This window comes from Chanodichthys erythropterus, chromosome 14 (assembly GCF_024489055.1).
Source record: "Chanodichthys erythropterus isolate Z2021 chromosome 14, ASM2448905v1, whole genome shotgun sequence".
NCBI classification, from domain to species: domain Eukaryota; kingdom Metazoa; phylum Chordata; class Actinopteri; order Cypriniformes; family Xenocyprididae; genus Chanodichthys; species Chanodichthys erythropterus.
In genome coordinates, this window is record NC_090234.1 from 33,987,570 (window position 1) to 34,006,949 (window position 19,380).

The following is a 19,380-nucleotide window of genomic DNA, read 5'->3' on the forward strand; positions in this document are numbered from 1 at the left end:
TATCAACATGACACATAATTTAACAGTATGTTCCCTTTATAATGTCAAAGAGAGTAGCTTATGTGATCTACGGCTCTGCTAGTTCAAGGACAGCATATCTTCGGCTACTTAGTACATGACTGTAATAATCTCTTTTCAGGCACAGTAAATGTAGACCTTGATGGCAAATGTTTGCATGTCACATTTTAATATAATATTTGTTTTCACTTCCTGTCATTTTCAGGGGTGTCTTACCGCCCCCTGCTGGAATCATTGATTATGTTGAAAAAGGAAACGGGAAGTTGTCGAGTACGTACGTCGACAAAGCTTACAGTTTTCCGCAAATGATGGTTAAATTTAGAGGTTATTTATTCTTATAACACCCAGCTTAAAAGACAAACATATTATTTAGTTAAAAAAAGATCAACTGAACACGTCAATGCCGATTTATAAATTGGTTCATAAAGTAAGTGTGAGTCGTTTAAGGATGTTGACATTTCCATACAGTATAGACAGATAGCTTAGCTCGCCACGCCATATGATTTACACACAAATTCAGTAGGAATTAAAGTTATTTTGCGACCTGGACAGTAGTTTCCTATCTGTTCCATATTAACATTATGCAGCAGTTAAATAATGATGACAGCGAGGCCACCGTGGACGTGCATTTTACCGACCTGACTGATTCACTGGTGGCCTGGAAAGTTCCTGTGGATGTTTTTGCCATTGAAAGCCCTTTAAGAGTGAGTAATACTGAATCCATACTCCTGTATCCTTCACATGAATCTTATTTAGACCTGGCATGCATATATAACCGGAATATATAGACCAAAGATGCATTTATGCGCTGTATATATGTTAATATGCTCTTGGACTTTAAAGTTGCCATTGCATTGAACAACCAAATATCAAGTGGTATATATTTTCTAGAAATATAGCTCCAGCCCACGTTTTAAACATGACACACACACACACACACACACAGATAGATAGATAGATAGATAGATAGATAGATAGATAGATAGATAGATAGATAGATAGATAGATAGATAGATATAATATAATATAATAATTATTATATGGTTACTTGTAAGGCATATATTTACTTGGTTTGACATTGTGCTATCAAATGGAAAAGTTAAGGGTCAATATTGACGTGATAGCAGCAGTTGTTTGAGTTGTTGTGTCATTCTACTTTGTCCAGAAGATGCTCTGTTGGATTGAGATCTGGTGATTATGAACTCATGGCAGCAGAGATAACTTGCTCTGTGACATGGAACTTTATACTGCATAATCTTCACAGTAATCTTGTTTAATGAGCCATAAGCACATATAATCTTTCGGCTAATTATATGATGCAATCACAATTTGATGATTAAGCAGTTGAGATATGGTTGCATAAGTTGTGAGGTAAGATTTTAATATTCTATTGATGGACTTGAATGTCTGAAACTTGGAAAAGACTGGCTTTTTTTGTTGGTGTAAAGTGACACAACTAGTAAACCTTTAGACTAATGGATTTTTTCAAATGTTTGGACATCAGTGGTGTTACTTTAATTTCCCTTCTTTCTTCCTCATTGTAAAAAAAGAAAATAGGAACTTGGGTAAAAGTTATTGACTCATTCCAGAATTTTTGTGTGGTTTTGTTCCATATTGTTTATCAAAATGAAACATTTCAACCATTTATCATTTGCACTCTGTTCTGAAGGTGTCTTATGTACGTCCGCCATAATTTGTCTAATGGCAGCTTATGATGTATTGAAGTAGCCGGTGCTTTCAAGAAATGGAAATTTATTATACTCCCCTGCATTCCTTGAGTTTAGGTCTGAAATATTGGAGTGCTTTACAAGTCAAGTAGCTGAGTGAATAAACAAAACAATAAATAACAACGCAAATGCACTCATTTGTTTGCTTTTTTCCCTACAAGATTATTATGACATTGGAGTGTTGAATAGGTGTGTTTGTCATGGCTGAAGAAATTTTCCACTTGACGTCACTTTTGTTGAGCTGTTACACAAATCCTAGTCATCAGACTACCTTAAGTCAAGTTGTAGACATTGTTATTAATGTTCTAGAGAAATGACCTGTTGTTTCAAATACCCTTTTTTATACAGTTCAGCTTAGAGATTGATTTACCACAGTGACGCACAACACAGTTTTTGTCAGTTTCTCTCATGCCTGTTGATAAATGAACATTTGTTAAAAAGACTTTGGGACATAATACACACAATAATGCAAGCATTGATATCCAAAGTCTAGAAGTTGTGTATATTTCAGTTCAGGCAACATGTTTCTGGTGTGTGCAATTTCCTAATAGGGTGGAAACCTTGAGTTGAATGGAAATGGGATGAGAGCATAATAGAGATTGGAAAATAGTCTGCTGTTGAGAATGGAGAAAATGGAAAACCTGTTCCATTGTTTTTTGCAATGTGGAAACAGGAAGCAAGTTCTAACATTTATTCCAATGAGGATGGTTCTGGTTCTAAAATATGATTTGAAGAGCAGGGGCCCGTTTCAATAAGGAGGTTCAACCAACTCTGAGTTAAAACTTGTACTCTGAGTTGACTTAACCTGAAATAGGAAACTCTTGAGTTTTCTGTTTCAGAACAGTTGAATTGAGTTAGTTCAGTCGACTCTGAGTAGGTTGATTCTGAGTTAAGCGTATGCACCACAACTATGAAAGCCATCATCAATGGAGCTCCGATATTACGATTCACCATGGCAACAGTACGTGACAAAATGACGTCCACATACTTCGGAGTCAATGCAAGTTTAATTCTTATCACTGTTATAATATCAAAGGTGAAAACTTGCAGAACGGTAAGTTTTGATTGAACTAATATTCATTTTCATGGTATCATGGTATTTATCATGTAGGCTAAAAGTAACAGTTCTTTGCAATAAGTGTAAATAGAAATTAGATGCTATTTATATTTTATACTGGCAGATAACATACTATTTGCACCTCATTATTGTTGTACATTAACAGGATGCAATAATAACAGAGTGTAAATTATTTTATCATTATTAAACACTCGTTAGGCAATTTACTTAAACTTTTAGAACATTTTCTTCATTTTTATTGAAGTAAATGCCTTTCTGATATGTGATGGGAAAAGGGAGAAGAGCAAGCTCGGCAGGTAGATTCGAACCCTGTCAGTCGCGTCACAAGTTCTCTGCGCCCAACACGCTACTGATTACACCACTGAAGCTATTAAGCGCATGCGTTGTTTTTAACCTTGTGTGATATTGGTGGGCAGGGCTATTGTAAATTTGCTCTTAGTAATAAACACTCCGAATAATCTTGTTTTTCGTTTGCATTAAGATTATTTTTATTACCAGAAATTGATAATTTTACTCAAGTAAAATTCACTTAATTTAGATACCCCCCAGGAAACAAGACTAAATATCTTATATCATTTTCTTATATAGAAAATCCATCTTGATTTAAGAATTTTTAGATATTTGTACTTGAAATAGGACAAAAAATACTTTGAAAGAAAAGCATTTTTTTGCAGCGTGAATGAATGAATTAACTATTTAAACATCACTTGCACTTTAAAAAGGGAAAGGAGACCAAAAGAAACTCTGGGTTTACCGAAGAAAACCTGCTCCCGACCAGGTTAGGTTCAAAGAGTAAATTACCATGGTAACTGACTCGGAGTATAAGTAACCTCTCTTTCAGAAACGGGCTTGACTTAACCTGCTTTCACGGGTTTGACATGCCTCCCATTCTGAAATGGAAAACCCAGAGTTTCCCTCATTTCAGGGTTAACATACCCAGAGTTCTCACTTAACCTCCTTTCTGAAACAGGCCCCAGGTCATGTAACCACCATATACATTAGCTAAATTTACGTGGACAACTTTTGTTTCATTCATAATGAAATCATTCTAATAGATGAATATGAATGAAGTGTTTACATGAACGCTAAATAAAAGCCGTTTACACTTGGTATTAATATGTATTTTGATCGATCAAATCACAAGTGGATGACAGTAAGTACAGGGGTAAATGGGGTCTAAAACGCTTTAAGCTTGTCCACTTTAAACCTCTTCCAGAGGTAGTCAAAAACGCATTCGACCGGATTGCTTTCATAGTGTAGACGCTCATCTGGTCGACAAAAGACTGCCTACTCTCTGCCTACTGATTTAATGCGTATACACTATGGGAAGCGCGCTAGTCAGACAGGAAAGAATTTAAACTTTGTTGGCTGAACACCCAAGTTTGATTTCCATTAAAGATGGAAAAATGTACCAATTATCTCACCATTCCTGATTTCTAACATGCACTCACCGCGTTTGCCGTGGTCTTACGGCTATCACAGAAAATGAAGGCTGCTGCTCTTCATGTGTTTTTCTGTTGTCTCTGTGCACGCTCATATGTAAATTGCATAAGCTTATTTTGTCCATTAGATCAAAAGATCTGGAAAACCCACACATTTACCCGCCCATAGACCCTCCCCTTGAAGAAATCAGGACAGAAGTGGTTGAAAGTGGACAAAAGAGACGGATTAAAACAATGGGAATTTGTTTCCCTCATCTGCTTGTGATTTGATCCACCAAAACGCATCTTAACATCAGGTGTAAACAGGGCCAAAGAGATCGGGGTGGTGTGCATGTTTATATGTCACAATCGGTATTTCGATGGCAGATTCTTAAACATTTTGGTCCTCTTCATTTTTAACCATTTGTTTACATTCTTGCAGAGGAGCCATATATGAAACTGTTATAAAATAGCTGATATATACTCTTGTAATTGGATAATAAATTGAATTCTATATAATATAATATATAATTATGCTGCCAGTTAGGGCTGCAACGATTAATCGATTAAAAAGCTGAAATTGTCCGACACAGTAAATTTAAATAGTGCTTTTCCAATGACACGTTTTGACCGTTTCAGCACATATTTTCATGCACACAGTGTGGATAAGCTACAACAGGTAAACACCCTTCACCGTATGGACACACTTTACCGGGACCAAAAATGAAGCACGAGTAGCAATATGTAAAATTTGTGAGGCTGAAATATCGAGAGGCAGCTCATTGCCGAATAACTCAACTACGACTAGTTTAATTTAGAACACGACACCCTGAAAAGTATGAGTTCAGTTACCCAATTACCCCAGTAAAAAAAAAAACATTTTGATACATCACTACTTAAAGGGATAGTTCACCCAAAAAGAAAGTTTTGTGGTCATTACTCATTCTCATTCCAAAACTGCATGACTTTGTTCCTTCTATGGAACATAAAAGATATTTTGAGAAATGTCTAGGGTTTTTGTCTATACCGTGGAAGTTATGGGTCACCAAAACTGTTTGGTTTTGAAGATTCTTCAAAATATCTGCTTTTTGTGTTCAGCAGAAGAACTCACAGGCTGGAACGACATTAGGAGAAGTAAATAATTACAGAATTTTCCTTTATGAATGAACTGTCCCTTTAAATGTGGTAAGCCACACAAACACTTTAATTGGCTGCATGTTTTTATGCACAAGTTCCACTGGAATACACAGTTGCATTTTGCATTTTCAGCAGTTCTTTGCTCTTATTTTGACTTGGCTTCTTCTTTCTTCTTCTTCTTTTTTTTTTTTACCTCCGTAATGCAGATGATCATCATCTCCGCCCCAGCAAACAATCGCAATTTCAGAACTTATCATTGTAGTATTATCTTCCACCCTCAGTTCTTTGAACTTGCATATTTACAGTGGCACAGTCATAAACAAACTAGTGCAGTACATGCAGTTTTGTGATTCACCTGGAATCCAACCCAAGCTAATGACAGTTTAACAGTGTGTGAGGTCTAAAGTCTTATAGAGATCGTTCACTTAAGTTCAATTAAAAAAAAAAAAAAATTGTTCTAGCTCGTCCATATGTCAGTGAAAAGCAACCAGCATCAAGCTTTTAAAAAAAAAAAAAAATGACACAAACGTACCACAGAATGATCCCTTGTGACACATGTTGTATATTCCAAGTGTTCTGGGGGTATACAATATGAAATTTAAGCCCGGATTCACAGACAGGGCTTAGATTAAGCCAGGCTTAGGCCTTAGTTCAATTAAGACATTTAAGTAGCTTTTATAAACATGCCTTAGAAAAAAAACATTACTGTGTGCATCTGAGACAAATCAATGGCACTAACATATTTTAAGACCTGTCAGTGCAAGTTGCTTTCAGTTAAAACAGCTCAAACATGCATTTTAGTCTAGGACTAGGCTTAAGCCTTGTCTGTGAAACCGGGGGTTAATGTATTATTTAACAAATCCTGGCCTTGGCCGTTGGCCTGTGTGACTCTATTTGCTCCGCATTTCACTCTGTCTCGCCCAGAAACAGCACACAATTTGTGAGAAATCAAGATTAACAAAAACACGACACAGAATACAACACCTAGAAATCCCAAAAAAGTATCCATATACTTTCTTCAGAGTTAAATATCTCCGGACTGGAACGCTGTTTGTCTGATGACAGTCAGAATGACAGTTGACAGTTGTAAACGATAACTTCTTGTTACGATGAACACAAAGGATATATCCACCTCAGATAAGAAAGTACATGTATTGTATATCATGTTGCGTTTTTGTTGAGCTTAATTGCTCTCAACAGCCAAAAATCGTTCTCCTGCCATGTTCACCATATGCTTATAATAGAAATTTTGTTCAAGTTTCCACATGTACAAACTTGGCATGTTCACGATATACATGAAGATCAAAGAAAAGGACATAAGCATGTTTCATTTTCATCTTCTTATAAGGTTTTTTTATTTGGCTGTATGTTGCAAACAAAAAAGTTTTTGTTTATTGTGAATGAGAGAAAGTGTTGTGTAGTTTAGGCCATTGTAAATTGAAATAGGCTTTATTAATAATATAAATTAAAAGTGTATTTTCCAAGGCTCTTTTGAATTTATTAACTCAAGCATTGAATGTATTCTTTGCTACCTTTGTTCAAGTCGTTAACTAGTAATCCTTTTCTGGAATGTTTTACTCTTAGTTTCACTGTATGTTTTTTCTAGAGGCAATAAATGTCAATGTGTGTGTGTGGGTTTTTTTTTTTTCTTTTTCTTTTTTTTGCGGGATTATTCACATGTCAGCTGATTGTCTCATGATTAAAAAATCCACTTTGGTGACTGCTCTTTCTGTGGAAAGTCTGGAATGAGGTTTGACACTTGCTCTGTGCGACATGAGCCCTCAAGCTGTCATAAACACAGCTGGGTGTCTAGTCAGTGGAAAATGTAAGCTGTTCTCTCTTAAATGTGTCAATTCACATTCCCTGAGTAAACCTATACTGATATCAACCACAACCAGGGTTTTATAAACAAAACACTGACTCATTTAGAAACTTTCTTGGAACCCACTTTCTAATTGGTGCTTCAAAACATGAAGCGTGCCATTTAAGTGGACAAGTGAGTGATATCAGCCTGCAAGTCATGCTCAAAGTTTTTGAAAGCTAACTCCTGACCTTAACCTCAGGTCAGTTTTGACTATTATTATCATGTAAGCTAATAATATGTATGTGCTCTAGCCATGGCCCACTTTCCACCTTTACACATATTACTAGATGATGAATTCATTTACCATGAAATAGATAGCAGATCATTTTATTTTCCATTACATTGATTGATTGTAGATGATAATTTGCTGTTACAAAGACAGAAAATAATTACTTCATTTCCATTAGGGTTAGAATTTTTTGGTAACACTTTATTTTAGGGTCTTTTAAGTAGCATGCATATTACTAGAATATTGGCTGTTTATTAGTACTTATTAAGCACATATTAATGCCTTATTCTACATGACCTTATTCTACATTCTTAATCCTACCCAATACCTAAACTCTTAACTAACTATTAATAATCAGTAAATTAGGAGTTTTTTTAGGGAAAAGTCGTAGTTAATGTGTTTCCTATACTAAAGTGTTACCAATGTTTTTTTTATTTGCAATTTGACTAAATAATGTCCTGTTACTTGGACATAATCATTTTATCTACCATTGACAGCAGATAAAGTAATTTTCAAGTACGTTATTTACCAATACATACATGGTAAATATAAGAATTTAATATCCTTTACATTGACAGTATATAATTGAATCTGCTTTTCACAATAATAATATTTATGAATATTAATAATAATTATTATTAATAATAATAAAGTAACATACAATTAAGGCAAATTCAGTTTTAAAATATAAAATTATAAATTTATAAATTATAAATACTTTTAAAAACTTTATTTGCTGTAGATTATAGGCTACTTTTATTTGCTGTAACTTTTACATTTGAAAATCCTTATTTGCTGTTACTTAAATGGTAAATAATGACCTAAGTTTGTCATTACAGTGATGGTAGATAATAACATGATTTGTCATAACTATGATGGACATAATCCACATATTTTGGATCCAGTTAGCTATTTAAAGATGAGGAATTTAACTGCATTTACTGTTTGTTTTTTTTGTTTTGTTTTTTTGTACGCTTCTGACTGGAGCGGAATGTTTTTGTGTGCATAATAACACCTCTCAGATGCTTTCCACCCGTATAAAAGCATACACAAAATACAGCAACATAATGCTGCTCTGTTCACCATTTTCCATCCTGTATTCCTTCCACTTTGTTATAATTTGGTTTCATGTTTTTTTGCTTTTCCATTCCCTAATAAGAGGCCTTGTTCCACTGGAACTGGATTCCCAGCTTCTGGACTAAAACATCTGCACATATGACTGACAGATGCCTATGGCTAGTGTAGGTCTCTCTGTGCTTATCTCAAACAGGAAAGCTTTTACCAGATAGAGAGGTGGAAAGTTTGAGTGAAAGGTATGGGAAGAATTTTCACTTGAAGGGTTGCATGTTATACCAGTACTACGGTAGTATCGTGATACTAAAGCTTTAAAATACTGGCAAAGCCACTGTATTTTTTTTAAACTGTAGTACCATCAGTACGGTAGTACTTTAAGTAATGTTGTATGTGCAGCAGGTGCACTATTTAAAACGTTTGTTTGAACATGCATGTATGCAAGAAAATTACAAGAGAGTCTTTTTGAGTGTCCCTACCTTTCTGCTGTGCCGTGTTGAAAATGCTAAGTTCTATAAGGTTTTATTTAATTTGTGAAACATCATTTGTCAGTTAATAGAGATAAAAGAAATGTGCTTGTGATTATGTGCGTGGACTGAAGAATAGTCAGAGTTAGTTCTTTTCTGTCCAGTTTTGGATTGTAAAATCCATTTGTTATCTGTTTTTCATGGTCTCCAGCATCCCACAACTTTTGCCAGTGCAGTTTCTCCCTGTTTTGTCCAACGTTTTCTGTGTAATCTCTACTTTCCTCTGTAATAAAATGTCAAAAAAGTGATTATATATATAGTGTGTATATATACAGAATCTCACAGATGTGAGTACACCCCTTAGCAACAGTTTTATTATATCTTCTCAAGGGACAATACTATAGAAATGAAACTTGTATATATTTTAGAGTAGTCAATGTGCTGCTTGTATAGCAATACAGATTTACTGTCCTCTGGAAATAACTTATCATACAGCCATTATTGTCTAAATAGCTGGCAACAAAAGTGAGTACACCCTAAGTGATAACAGCTCTACATCTTTTAACCATGCAAAGCCACATGTCCTATTCATCATGTTCATGTTTTTTTCTGCTTGATAGGACAATACAAATTTGCGTATCTTGTGTATCCTATATTAGAGCAGTTAATATTTGGTGCTTTGAGTACAATTCTCTCATACTGACCACTGAATGTTCAACATGGCACCTCATGGCAAAGAACTCTCTGAGGATTTGAGAATTAAAATTGTTGCTCTCCACAAAGTTGGCCTAGGCTATAAGAAGATTGGTAACACCCTGAAACTGAGTTACAGTACAGTGGCCAGGGTCCTACAGAGGTTTTCCAAGACGGGTTCGACTTGGAACAGGCCTTGCAAGGGTCGATCAAAGTAGTTGAGTCCTTGTGCTGTGCATCAGATGCAGAAGCTGGCTTCAAAAAACAGATGCATGAATGCTGCCAGCATTGCTTTAGAGGTTGCAGAATCGGAACGTCAGCTTGTCAGTGCTCAGACCATACGCCGCACACCGCAACAAGTCAGTTTGCATGGCTGTCACCCCAGAAAGAAGCCTCTTCTGAAGCTGGCTCATAAGAAAGCCTGCAAACAGTTTGCTGAAGACAACCTGTCCAAGAGCATGAATTACTGGATCCATGTCCTGTGGTCTGATGAGACTAAGATAAACTTGTTTGACTGAGATGTGTCTAACATACAGCAGCTCCATGATGTCATTATGGAGGAATGGAAGAGGATCCCAGCAACAACCTGTGCAGCTCTGGTAAATCCCATGCCCAGGAGGATTAAGGCAGTGCTAGATAACAGTGGTGCTCACATAAAATTCTGACACTTTGGTCAAAGCTTTGACACGTTCACTTGTACTCACTTTTGTTGCCAGGAGGGTCCGGGGGGGCCCAAAAACCAGTCCGTATCTGGTGTGACCACCATTTGCCTCACGCAGTGCAACACATCTCCTTCGCATACAGTTGATCAAGTTGTTGATTGTGGCTTGTGGAGCACTAACACAGAAGTGCTCCCTAACACAGAAGTTTATATCCATAAACTTACACTATGTTCAAAAGTTGAGGTTGGTAAGATTTTAATATGTTTTGGAAAGTAGCCTCTTATACAGGGCTGTATTTATTTGATCAAAAATATAGTAAAAACTAGACTGGGTAAACCCAGCCTGATCTGCCGGTGATTTGATTTCGCCCAGCAACTCAGTATTAGAAACTATCTAATTGACCCCCTTCGCCGGGAGTTTGATTGACAATCGATCTAACCAATCAGAACGCCGAATCCGCCATTTTGTCTGACAAAGTCAGTCAGGAGTTAGAAGATTAACCTCGGTGGAGTTAAACTTGAAAAATTGTGTATATTGACTTTTTTCCACATTTGAAACAACATTACTTCTCATGTTCATTCATGTTTATTTAATGCTATAAATGAACTAGTAGGAAGAGATGATCGGTTTATGAGCCTCTTGAGCTGAGGCACTACAACAATCTGTCACGATCATGGTCACAACACATTAAAGAGCCACAAAACGGTTTTTATTGTTTGAATTTCTTTAATAACTACACAGTTTGAAAGCTGGGACTTTGTTTAATATCATAAGTAACCTGTTCTGTCTTGTCTGTCGACGTGTTGTCAGTGTCCTCTTTGCTCCGCAATGTATTTTTCACTGCGTGTGGCGTAACCGCACCATGGCTTGTCGGACAAAGCAACAGTAACAAAGGAGGGGGGGGTCTTTGCGAAGGGTCAATTCATTTTAACCTCTCAACGATGCTGAATGACTTCTTTAGTTTAGCAAACAAATCGCTCGAGTGGGTGTAAATACCAAAATACCACTCACTTTCATGCACAACCTGCAAAAATCGCTCTGCCATTGCTGCTTCTGCAAACCGCTGATCAATGCTACAAACCAATACAAACTAAACCTGTTGTAACACAGTTCGTAAATATGGGAAAAAGGAGGCGGCAACCGGCGAACATTCAACAAAACTTTAATACCAAAATAAACAAAGAACAAAACGAAAGTAATGCCGGCGGACCCTCTCGTCCTTCACTGACGTCGCTCCTCCTTTTATGGCTCCGGAGCTCCTCCATAAGAGACTCGAGGCCGGAGCGCCTTGCAGGTGATGCTCATTATCACTCGCGTCACCGGCCTCGCGCCGTTCCCTCACGGCTCTCGCCCGCCCTGCTCGTCACACCTGTCTAGAGTTTTCGTTTGGCTCTGCAAAGTACGGCACTGTAAAATAACGTGTTACCTGTTGTTTTAGCAATGATTTAATGACCATCCATATTTATTTTTTTGGTCTTTATTACGATAAATAAAAAAATACAGGAAATATTAACACAAAATGTAAAAAAATAAATAAATAAAAAATCTGAAGAAAATGGCTAAATACTAGCAAAAATCAGTATTAGTGTGACCTCCTTGACTACTTCCATTTTCTCAAAGAAGAAAATCTGAGAAACTTCTTATCAGATTTTGAAAGCTTTCTTCGCCTTCCAGTCCTTTTCCATTCCATTTAGGTTTAAAAGAGCCGGTTCCTGTGTACAAGGAGGTACACTTTCCACTTAGCCTATAGCTAAAGTCTTCTTTTTTTTTCTGTTTCTTAATACTGCATACACATTTCTGGTTATATTCTAATAAAGAGATGGAGAAATAATTATATATGGTCATTATACCATTGCTAGAGCAACATCTAATGGTGGCTTAAGACTTTTGCACAGTACTGTATATCATAGTTAAAAATAGTCATGCTGTAGAAATAGTGACCCATTTTTTCAGGATTCTTTGATGAATTGAAAGTTCAAAAGAACGACATTTATTTGAAATATAAATCTTTTGTAAGATTATATTGTGTCATTTTATTTGCTTTTAGCATTAATTATTCCTCAATGCTGTCCACAGACCAGCAACACATTTTTTGGGTAAAGAACTGCTGTTATCAACCCTATAAATATTCCCAATTTTAATTGAAAGGCCACATGTGTTTACCTTTATAAAAGATTACAGTTAATCTCTGTGCATCAGCTGTACCGTCATCAGTTTCAGTATTTAGTAATGGTCTCGATGTTTACACAATCAAGAGGGAGAATGTGGATAGTGTTTCTAATACTTGCAAGACTCGGAGAGAATAACGTCATGCAGATCTGTGTTAAAAATAAGCCTGACATGCGACAATTGAATGCCACTTAAACGGATCGCAAAAGAAAAGCTGCTCTTCAATAATAACGGGACAAATCCACTGCCCCTGGAGTCAGACAGGAGAAAATGAGAGGAATTAACACCCATGGAAAATATGCTATGGGGAAAGCTTGATAACACAGCTGCCCTTCTGCCCAGCTCAGCTGATTTAGATTTTCCATAAAGATGGGAGGGGCAGCGTGAAAGAGACATACTGTGAGATGAGCGATACAGATCATTGTTTTACCACACTGTGTGTCCTGAAATAGTGTGACTGAATTGAGCAGAGATTGGCTGAACTGAATCTGAGCTGCATGGAAAGCAGTGGCACATAGTTTCCAGGACTTGCACTCTCAGGGTGTGTGTGTGTGTGTGTCTGTGATTAGTCAGCAGAGCCATTGGTTTCAGTACAGAATGGAAAAGTGAGGCGGAGTCTGCAGGCAGAGGCACCCCTCCCCTGCAGTGGGCGGAGCCTGTTGTTGTGCAGCTGAGAGGGGCCTTTATATAAAAGGAGACGCATGAGTGAGCTGCAGTCTTACGAAGCTTTCAAGACGTTTGATCGGTGGTGCAGGAGCACAGACTATTCCAGAAGATTCTGTCTCAACAAAACAGTGTCACGTGACCACAGAACGAAAACTCAGGGGTTATATTTTTTTGTGCATTGCTCAGTTTGACCCATTTCCTTTCTGAAAATGCTCAAGGCTCTCTGCTGGACTGAGACCGTCTGAGAAGGACAGGAAGAAAAGCAGCAGCAAAGAGGTTGATTGCGAAGCATTTGTTTCCTGAAGCAGGCGTCATTCGTGTCCTCACGCTGGGGAAGGCAAAACGGACACGTCTCAACCCCTCCTGCCCTTTACGTTCTCTAACCTCTCAAGTCCTCCGGAGGATCCGTCAACGGGCTTCAGTCATGCACCTGAAAACCATGAAGTGCAACCCTTTCTGCCTTATCGCCTCCTTAGAGGATCCGGATATGTTTAACAGACCCGAGGAGAGGGTAAGGCTTCACTGACATGGTGCCTTACAATATCAAAATAGCTTTACACTTTAAATAAATACTGGAATATTAACATTAAACTTGCTTCAGTCATTAAACAGAATGAATTACAAAATGGATAATAGAAAAAGATCCAACAGCCCTTTGAATACCTCATATATCCTTTTGTCTTTGATGATAACTCTTGATTTGTGCTTTGTGTGTGGTTTGTGGTTAACTAGATGACCTACTTATGTATCATTTTTGTTTTTAGTTAATGATCTAGTTTGTTGGTTGTGGCAGTAGTGCTTAGATGATGGAATAACCACTGTGGGAACATTTAATGAGTGTTTGGCTGGACAGTTTGGGGCTTTTGAATCTCACGTAAGCTCTTACGCACATATTAACACACAACACTTATACTCAATAGGAAAAAAACAGGATTTATGGCTCATACTCTACTAAATCTCTGCATAGCTTGAAATGGTCCATCAGGACTGTCTGTCTGCATGTTCACAGCATGCAGTAAGTCTCTGTTACCTTGGAAACCAATATCTTTGTGGAGCACTGACAGACGTGGTCATTTTTAGGATGTGTATTAGATTAGTACTATGTGCGTCAGTACGGTTTAATATAGAAGCGTTTGCTGAATATCAATCTGGCAGTATCCTCAAAACCAAGATAAATGGATTCAGCACAGTGATGTCTTACAAGTGCGGTCTCACCACAGGGCGTGTGGTAATCTAGTGGTTTAGGCTTAAAGCTGGTTATAAAGGTTGCCAGTCTGAGCCTAATTGGAGGCACACTTTTCAAACACTTGACCTCAGATTGCTCCACTGAGAATTTTTATTTGTGTAGTCACCAGCAAAATACATAGTCAAATGTATTAATTTGAGATGTCTTCCTCTCATCCACAGGCTAGTTTTGAGGATCTCTTCCGTGCCTTTGACCAAAACGTCACTTTCCAGTTCTTCAAGAGTTTCCGTCGGGTGAGGATAAACTTTACCAATGCTCTGGCTGCTGCAGAGGCAAGAGCAAAACTCCACAAAAGTGACTTCAACGGCAGGGAGGTGCGACTCTATTTTGCCCAGGTATGTCACCTCAAAAGTAGCCTATAAATATATCTGTGTGTGTGTAAACAAAGCAACTAAATAATAATAATAATAAATATTTTATTATTGTATTTATAAATATAATAATAATAAAAATTGCATGATTTAAAAATAATATATTTATTATTTTTATTATTATTTAAAAAAAAATACTTTTCTAAAGATTCTGATTGGTCAGTTGTGGCATTCTGCAGTCAAATGTTTGTATAAATATACACACACACACAGCTCTGGAAAAAATTAAGAGACCACTTAACATTGATTTCTGAACTTGGAGTGGTCTCTCTTATTATATATATAATATATAAATTTTTTAATTTTTTTTTGCATTTCTTGTTTGATTCTATGATTCTGGTCAATCAGTTATTTTGCAATAATGACCAACTGCCTGTACATTATTCCTTAATTATTACTGTTTATTGCATCACACCTGGTTATTTGTCTGCTTTTTGTTTACTGATTATCATAAAAAATGTTCCACCTTGCCTTCTTTCTAGTCTGTTCACATTGGCAGTCCACACCTGGAGCCTCCTAAACCAGATAAGCAGTTCCTCCTGTCCCCTCCGCCGTCACCTCCTGTGGGTTGGGAGCAGGCAAAGGACGCCACACCTGTCATTAACTATGACCTTTTGTGTGCCATCTCTAGACTAGGGCCAGGTATGACACACGTAATGTCTCACATTCTCACTGAATCTTTTTTCGGCATGGTCCAAACCTCTAAAATAGGTCTGTGATTAAATTAATCATTTAATTTGGCTTGTTTTGAACTTCTAAAAATAAATTCTCTCTGTACGGCAGGTGAAAAGTATGAGCTCCAGCCAGGAACTCCCACCACTCCCAGTGTGGTTGTTCACGTTTGCGAGAACGATCAAGAAAGCTCAGGAAATGAGGAGGATATGGATGGTGGCAGACGTCCACGTCCAAAAATCATCCAGACCCGTCGTCCAGAATACACGGTCACGCAGTGAGCCTAGGGATCCACTCATTGTGCCATAATCTTTGCTTTACTATCACAGGACCCTCTGAGGGATCTGCCGAGGCATGCAGTTGGTTCTCCAGACCACTAGAAGATGCCTTAAGACAGAACCTCAGCCCTGTGGAGAGAGACATAATGTATATGTCCACTATCTCATAGGACAATGGGGTTCACTGCATGCGTTTGATGGTAGAGTGACTCATTTTTCTGCAGGCTGGGGGTTTTCAAGAGTGCTTTCATTGGTAACTGTGGCCATGGAGAACTTGAGTCTCCTATTGTGTAGTGTTTTTTGTATCTTGGGAAGCATGTTGAATCCCAGTCAGTGGGTGTGTTGATATGATTAGTTTGTATTTCCTTTTAGTTTAGCTTGATATTTTCAGGCTCTTATTTAATTAACACTCATGTGCAAGATTATTGGAACTTGAACTAGAGTAAATGCTGACTATGAAGTAAATATTTATGTCATAAAATTTGGGGTTTTATTTTTCCCATTCATATGGCAATTGTATGTCTCATTCCAACATGTGCCTCAGCATGTTCCTAAATTACCGAATCACGATTAAGTGCTCTCATATGACTAACTTTTTTTATTTGTCTAGATATCTACAGCTTAAGATTTTCTTTTTTTTTCTCTCTCTCTCTCTCTCTCTGGTGGAAGGTGAGGTAGGGTATACGAGAGTCCATTGTTTTAATGTTTTTAACGAAACTGACTTATTACAAAAAAAAAAAAAAAAAATCCCAAAGTAGTCCTTTAAGATCAATTTAGGATGTACTGAAAGGCATGGTCCTCAATTTCATGCACTCGAGTCATTTGTAGGACCATAACACTGTAATCGGTTTTGATGGAGGACTGTTACACTTTACGAGGATGAACATCAATTGATTTTATTACATGAAGCTTAATAATGTATTTCTGATGCCTTTTACTGTTTGTAATGTCTGTATATAATGGTGTATGTTGTTTTGTTTTGTTTTTTTACTTGGTTTTGAAAATGTCACTGACTTGGAAATGGCTTGGGTGTTTGTCTTGTCATAAATAACAGCCATAACATGTCATTAAAATAAGTTGTTTTTCTTCACAAAGTTGTTCTGTCCTTTTTACCTTTTTTTTTTTTTTTTTTTTTTTGAAGCAAAACAGTATTTTAGTCTGCAATATTGTGAGTGTTCTGACTTTCAGCCCACATGCCTCTTGAGTTTTATGCATTTAGCCATTTTCAAAAGATGACTCAGTGTTCATCCAGTATGCTGGTATCGCAATAATGACGCAAGTCGAGGACTTTTCAAGGTGATGTCTTTTTTCTTTTTTTTTGCCTTGAAATAAAATCCGTAAGTCTCAAATGCCTGCCTGCCTGCCTCAATGTACACCATTGTTCAACTTGCATGTGGAGTTATTTAGCATCAAGGTCAAGCTGGCCGAGATGATAGAAATACGTACAGTCCCCAGTGACTCATGCTCATCTCCACCAACATATCTTTTAACTAGCTTGTTAAAGTCAAAAAGATACATTGAAAAACATCGTACATGACTATTATTTATGGGGCTGACGAGTGGTCATTGGTGTCATTGGTTAGCTAGGCTTTGTTCGGATCCAGACTGTTCTCCCTGAAGAAGCTAATGACCTTGGCTTGTTTTAGATTCATTAAAGCTGTTGACATCTTGAGAGGGTTGGATCATTTTAACTAAGTCTCTCTATGTTCATAATGGGGTGGAACCATGATCTCAGATACTATACTGTCTTCCTCAGTCTATTTTTTTTTAGGTGAGATACAAGAGGACTAGCAGGAAAGATTCACAACACAATTTTGGCTTCTCTTGCAGTAAACCAAAAGTTCCTACCATAAAAACTATAAGGTATGTTTGTTATAATTATTTTATATTATATACCTTTCTTTCTTGAGAGAAATGTCAGTTTGTATATTTTATATATATTCCGAATAACTTACGTTTGAGTATTATTTATATGTTATTATATTTATTTTAATATATAATCAAATGTAACTTATTGCTGCAATGGCAAAGCTTTCCAGCAGCCAGTGCTCCAGTTTTCAGCGTCACACGATCCTTCAGAAATCATTTTAATATGCCGATTTGGTGCTCAAGGAACATTACTTATCAATATTGAAAACCATTTTGCTGCTTAATATTTTTGTGTAAACTTTGAAACTTTTTCACAATTCTTTGAGGACAAGTACGTTAAAATTGAACAGCATTTGAAATATAAATCTTTTGTAGCATTATAAATGTCTTTAGTGTCACTTTTGGTCACTTTAATGCATCATTGCTGCATTAAAGTATAAATTTATTTAAAAAAAAAAATCTTATATATACCAAATTAGTGTGTATACATAATTTAAAAAATAAATTTTCCAACATTTAGGCTTTATTATATACCAACATTTAGGCTTGGTTATATACAGTAAGTCTTCCATCAAATACTGTAAATTAAATAAGTTATGAAAAATACTAATGATGGAATCTATATCTGTATTTATAGATTGAGTTCCCTGTCTGTATCAACAGTGGGAAGAATGCTACAGCAGAACTACACAGATGTGCATTCTCTGCTGGTATACTGGTTGCAGCACTACTTTAATGAGACATGGGCAATGGGTGCAGCTCCATACGTGCCGCCACATCATCCAACTGTGCATCTGAGTGGAACTCCGGTCCACGATAAAGGTCACGGCATGATCTACATCTGTCTGATGGTGGGACTATTTAGTTTCTTTACCTTTGGCATCATGTTCAGCTATATTCGCTCAAAGAAGGTGGAGAACTCACAGGATCCTTATCATCAGTATATAGCGAAAGACTGGGATAGTATAGCATCTCCTGTGGTCATCAGCAACCCGTCTGCTCTGGGCCACCTTCCAGGGTACAGTGGAAGAGACCAGAAATGGGTCTAGATTTCTGTCGTTGACTTCTGGAGTATAAATTTGGTTTTGTTTCATTAAAATTGGAGAAAAATAAGTATGTCTCTGTTGTTCACTCAATTGAATTCAACATTCAGTTTTGTTTTATAAATGTTTCAGGTTCATCTCAACTGCAGTCTTAAGGCTAGTTCACAATGTCCCAACAAACACAACAGTGGTGGGATTTAGTTGGATCTGTGTGTCACTCCTGTTGGCATTTGTTGTCACCAAATGAACTTGTTCAGTTGGCTTCTGTAAGGTCATGGAATGTTTGAGTAGTCTGGTAGGATTTTCCAAGAATACCATCTTACATAATCTGACTGGATCATGGATGATTGGCATGGCAATGAGGTAAGCCACCAGCTCCACAGAAACCAAAACAATTACTCTGCCCTCTAGAGACTGTGGACAAAATTACTAGTGGCTCAAGATGAAAAAATGAGGCATCTTTTGGACAAATTCTTGAGTTTCAAAAACGCCAAGACTCCTTAATACTACATGATTAGTATATTACATTAATAATTAAATGATTTAATTTAATAAATTATTAATGTATATAATTATTTCACCCCAAAATCAATAATTCTATCCATCCATCCATCCATAACCTGCGAGGATTGGAAGATACATTACATTTATCAAAACACTGTTACAACAAAATTTACTTCGAGTAAATGCTGTTCAGTT

At 36.9% G+C, this 19,380-nt stretch overlaps 1 protein-coding gene across 2 annotated transcripts; it reads left to right on the top strand.

Moving 5' to 3' along the window:
- Positions 1 to 289: 289 nt before the first annotated feature.
- Positions 290 to 16,863, top strand: rcan1a (regulator of calcineurin 1a). Of its 2 annotated transcripts, none has more exons than XM_067409037.1 (4): positions 290 to 722; positions 14,610 to 14,783; positions 15,302 to 15,461; positions 15,603 to 16,863. In XM_067409037.1, exons 1-4 carry the CDS (start codon positions 600 to 602, stop codon positions 15,770 to 15,772), a joined length of 627 nt encoding a protein of 208 aa, XP_067265138.1. In that variant the 5' UTR covers positions 290 to 599; the 3' UTR covers positions 15,773 to 16,863. The 2 variants fall into 2 exon arrangements, with proteins under 2 accessions (XP_067265138.1, XP_067265139.1); XM_067409038.1 differs by lacking the exon at positions 290 to 722 and adding an exon at positions 13,236 to 13,713.
- The last annotated feature ends 2,517 nt before the right edge of the window (positions 16,864 to 19,380 follow it).

Excerpts from the sequence above, each read along its gene's own strand:
- rcan1a (XM_067409037.1), top strand. The coding sequence starts at position 600 with ATGCAGCAGTTAAATAATGATGACAGCGAGGCCACCGTGGACGTGCAT. Across the intron at positions 14,784-15,301 it reads TGCGACTCTATTTTGCCCAG|TCTGTTCACATTGGCAGTCC; the intron begins GTATGTCACCTC and ends CCTTCTTTCTAG. Across the intron at positions 15,462-15,602 it reads CATCTCTAGACTAGGGCCAG|GTGAAAAGTATGAGCTCCAG; the intron begins GTATGACACACG and ends TCTGTACGGCAG.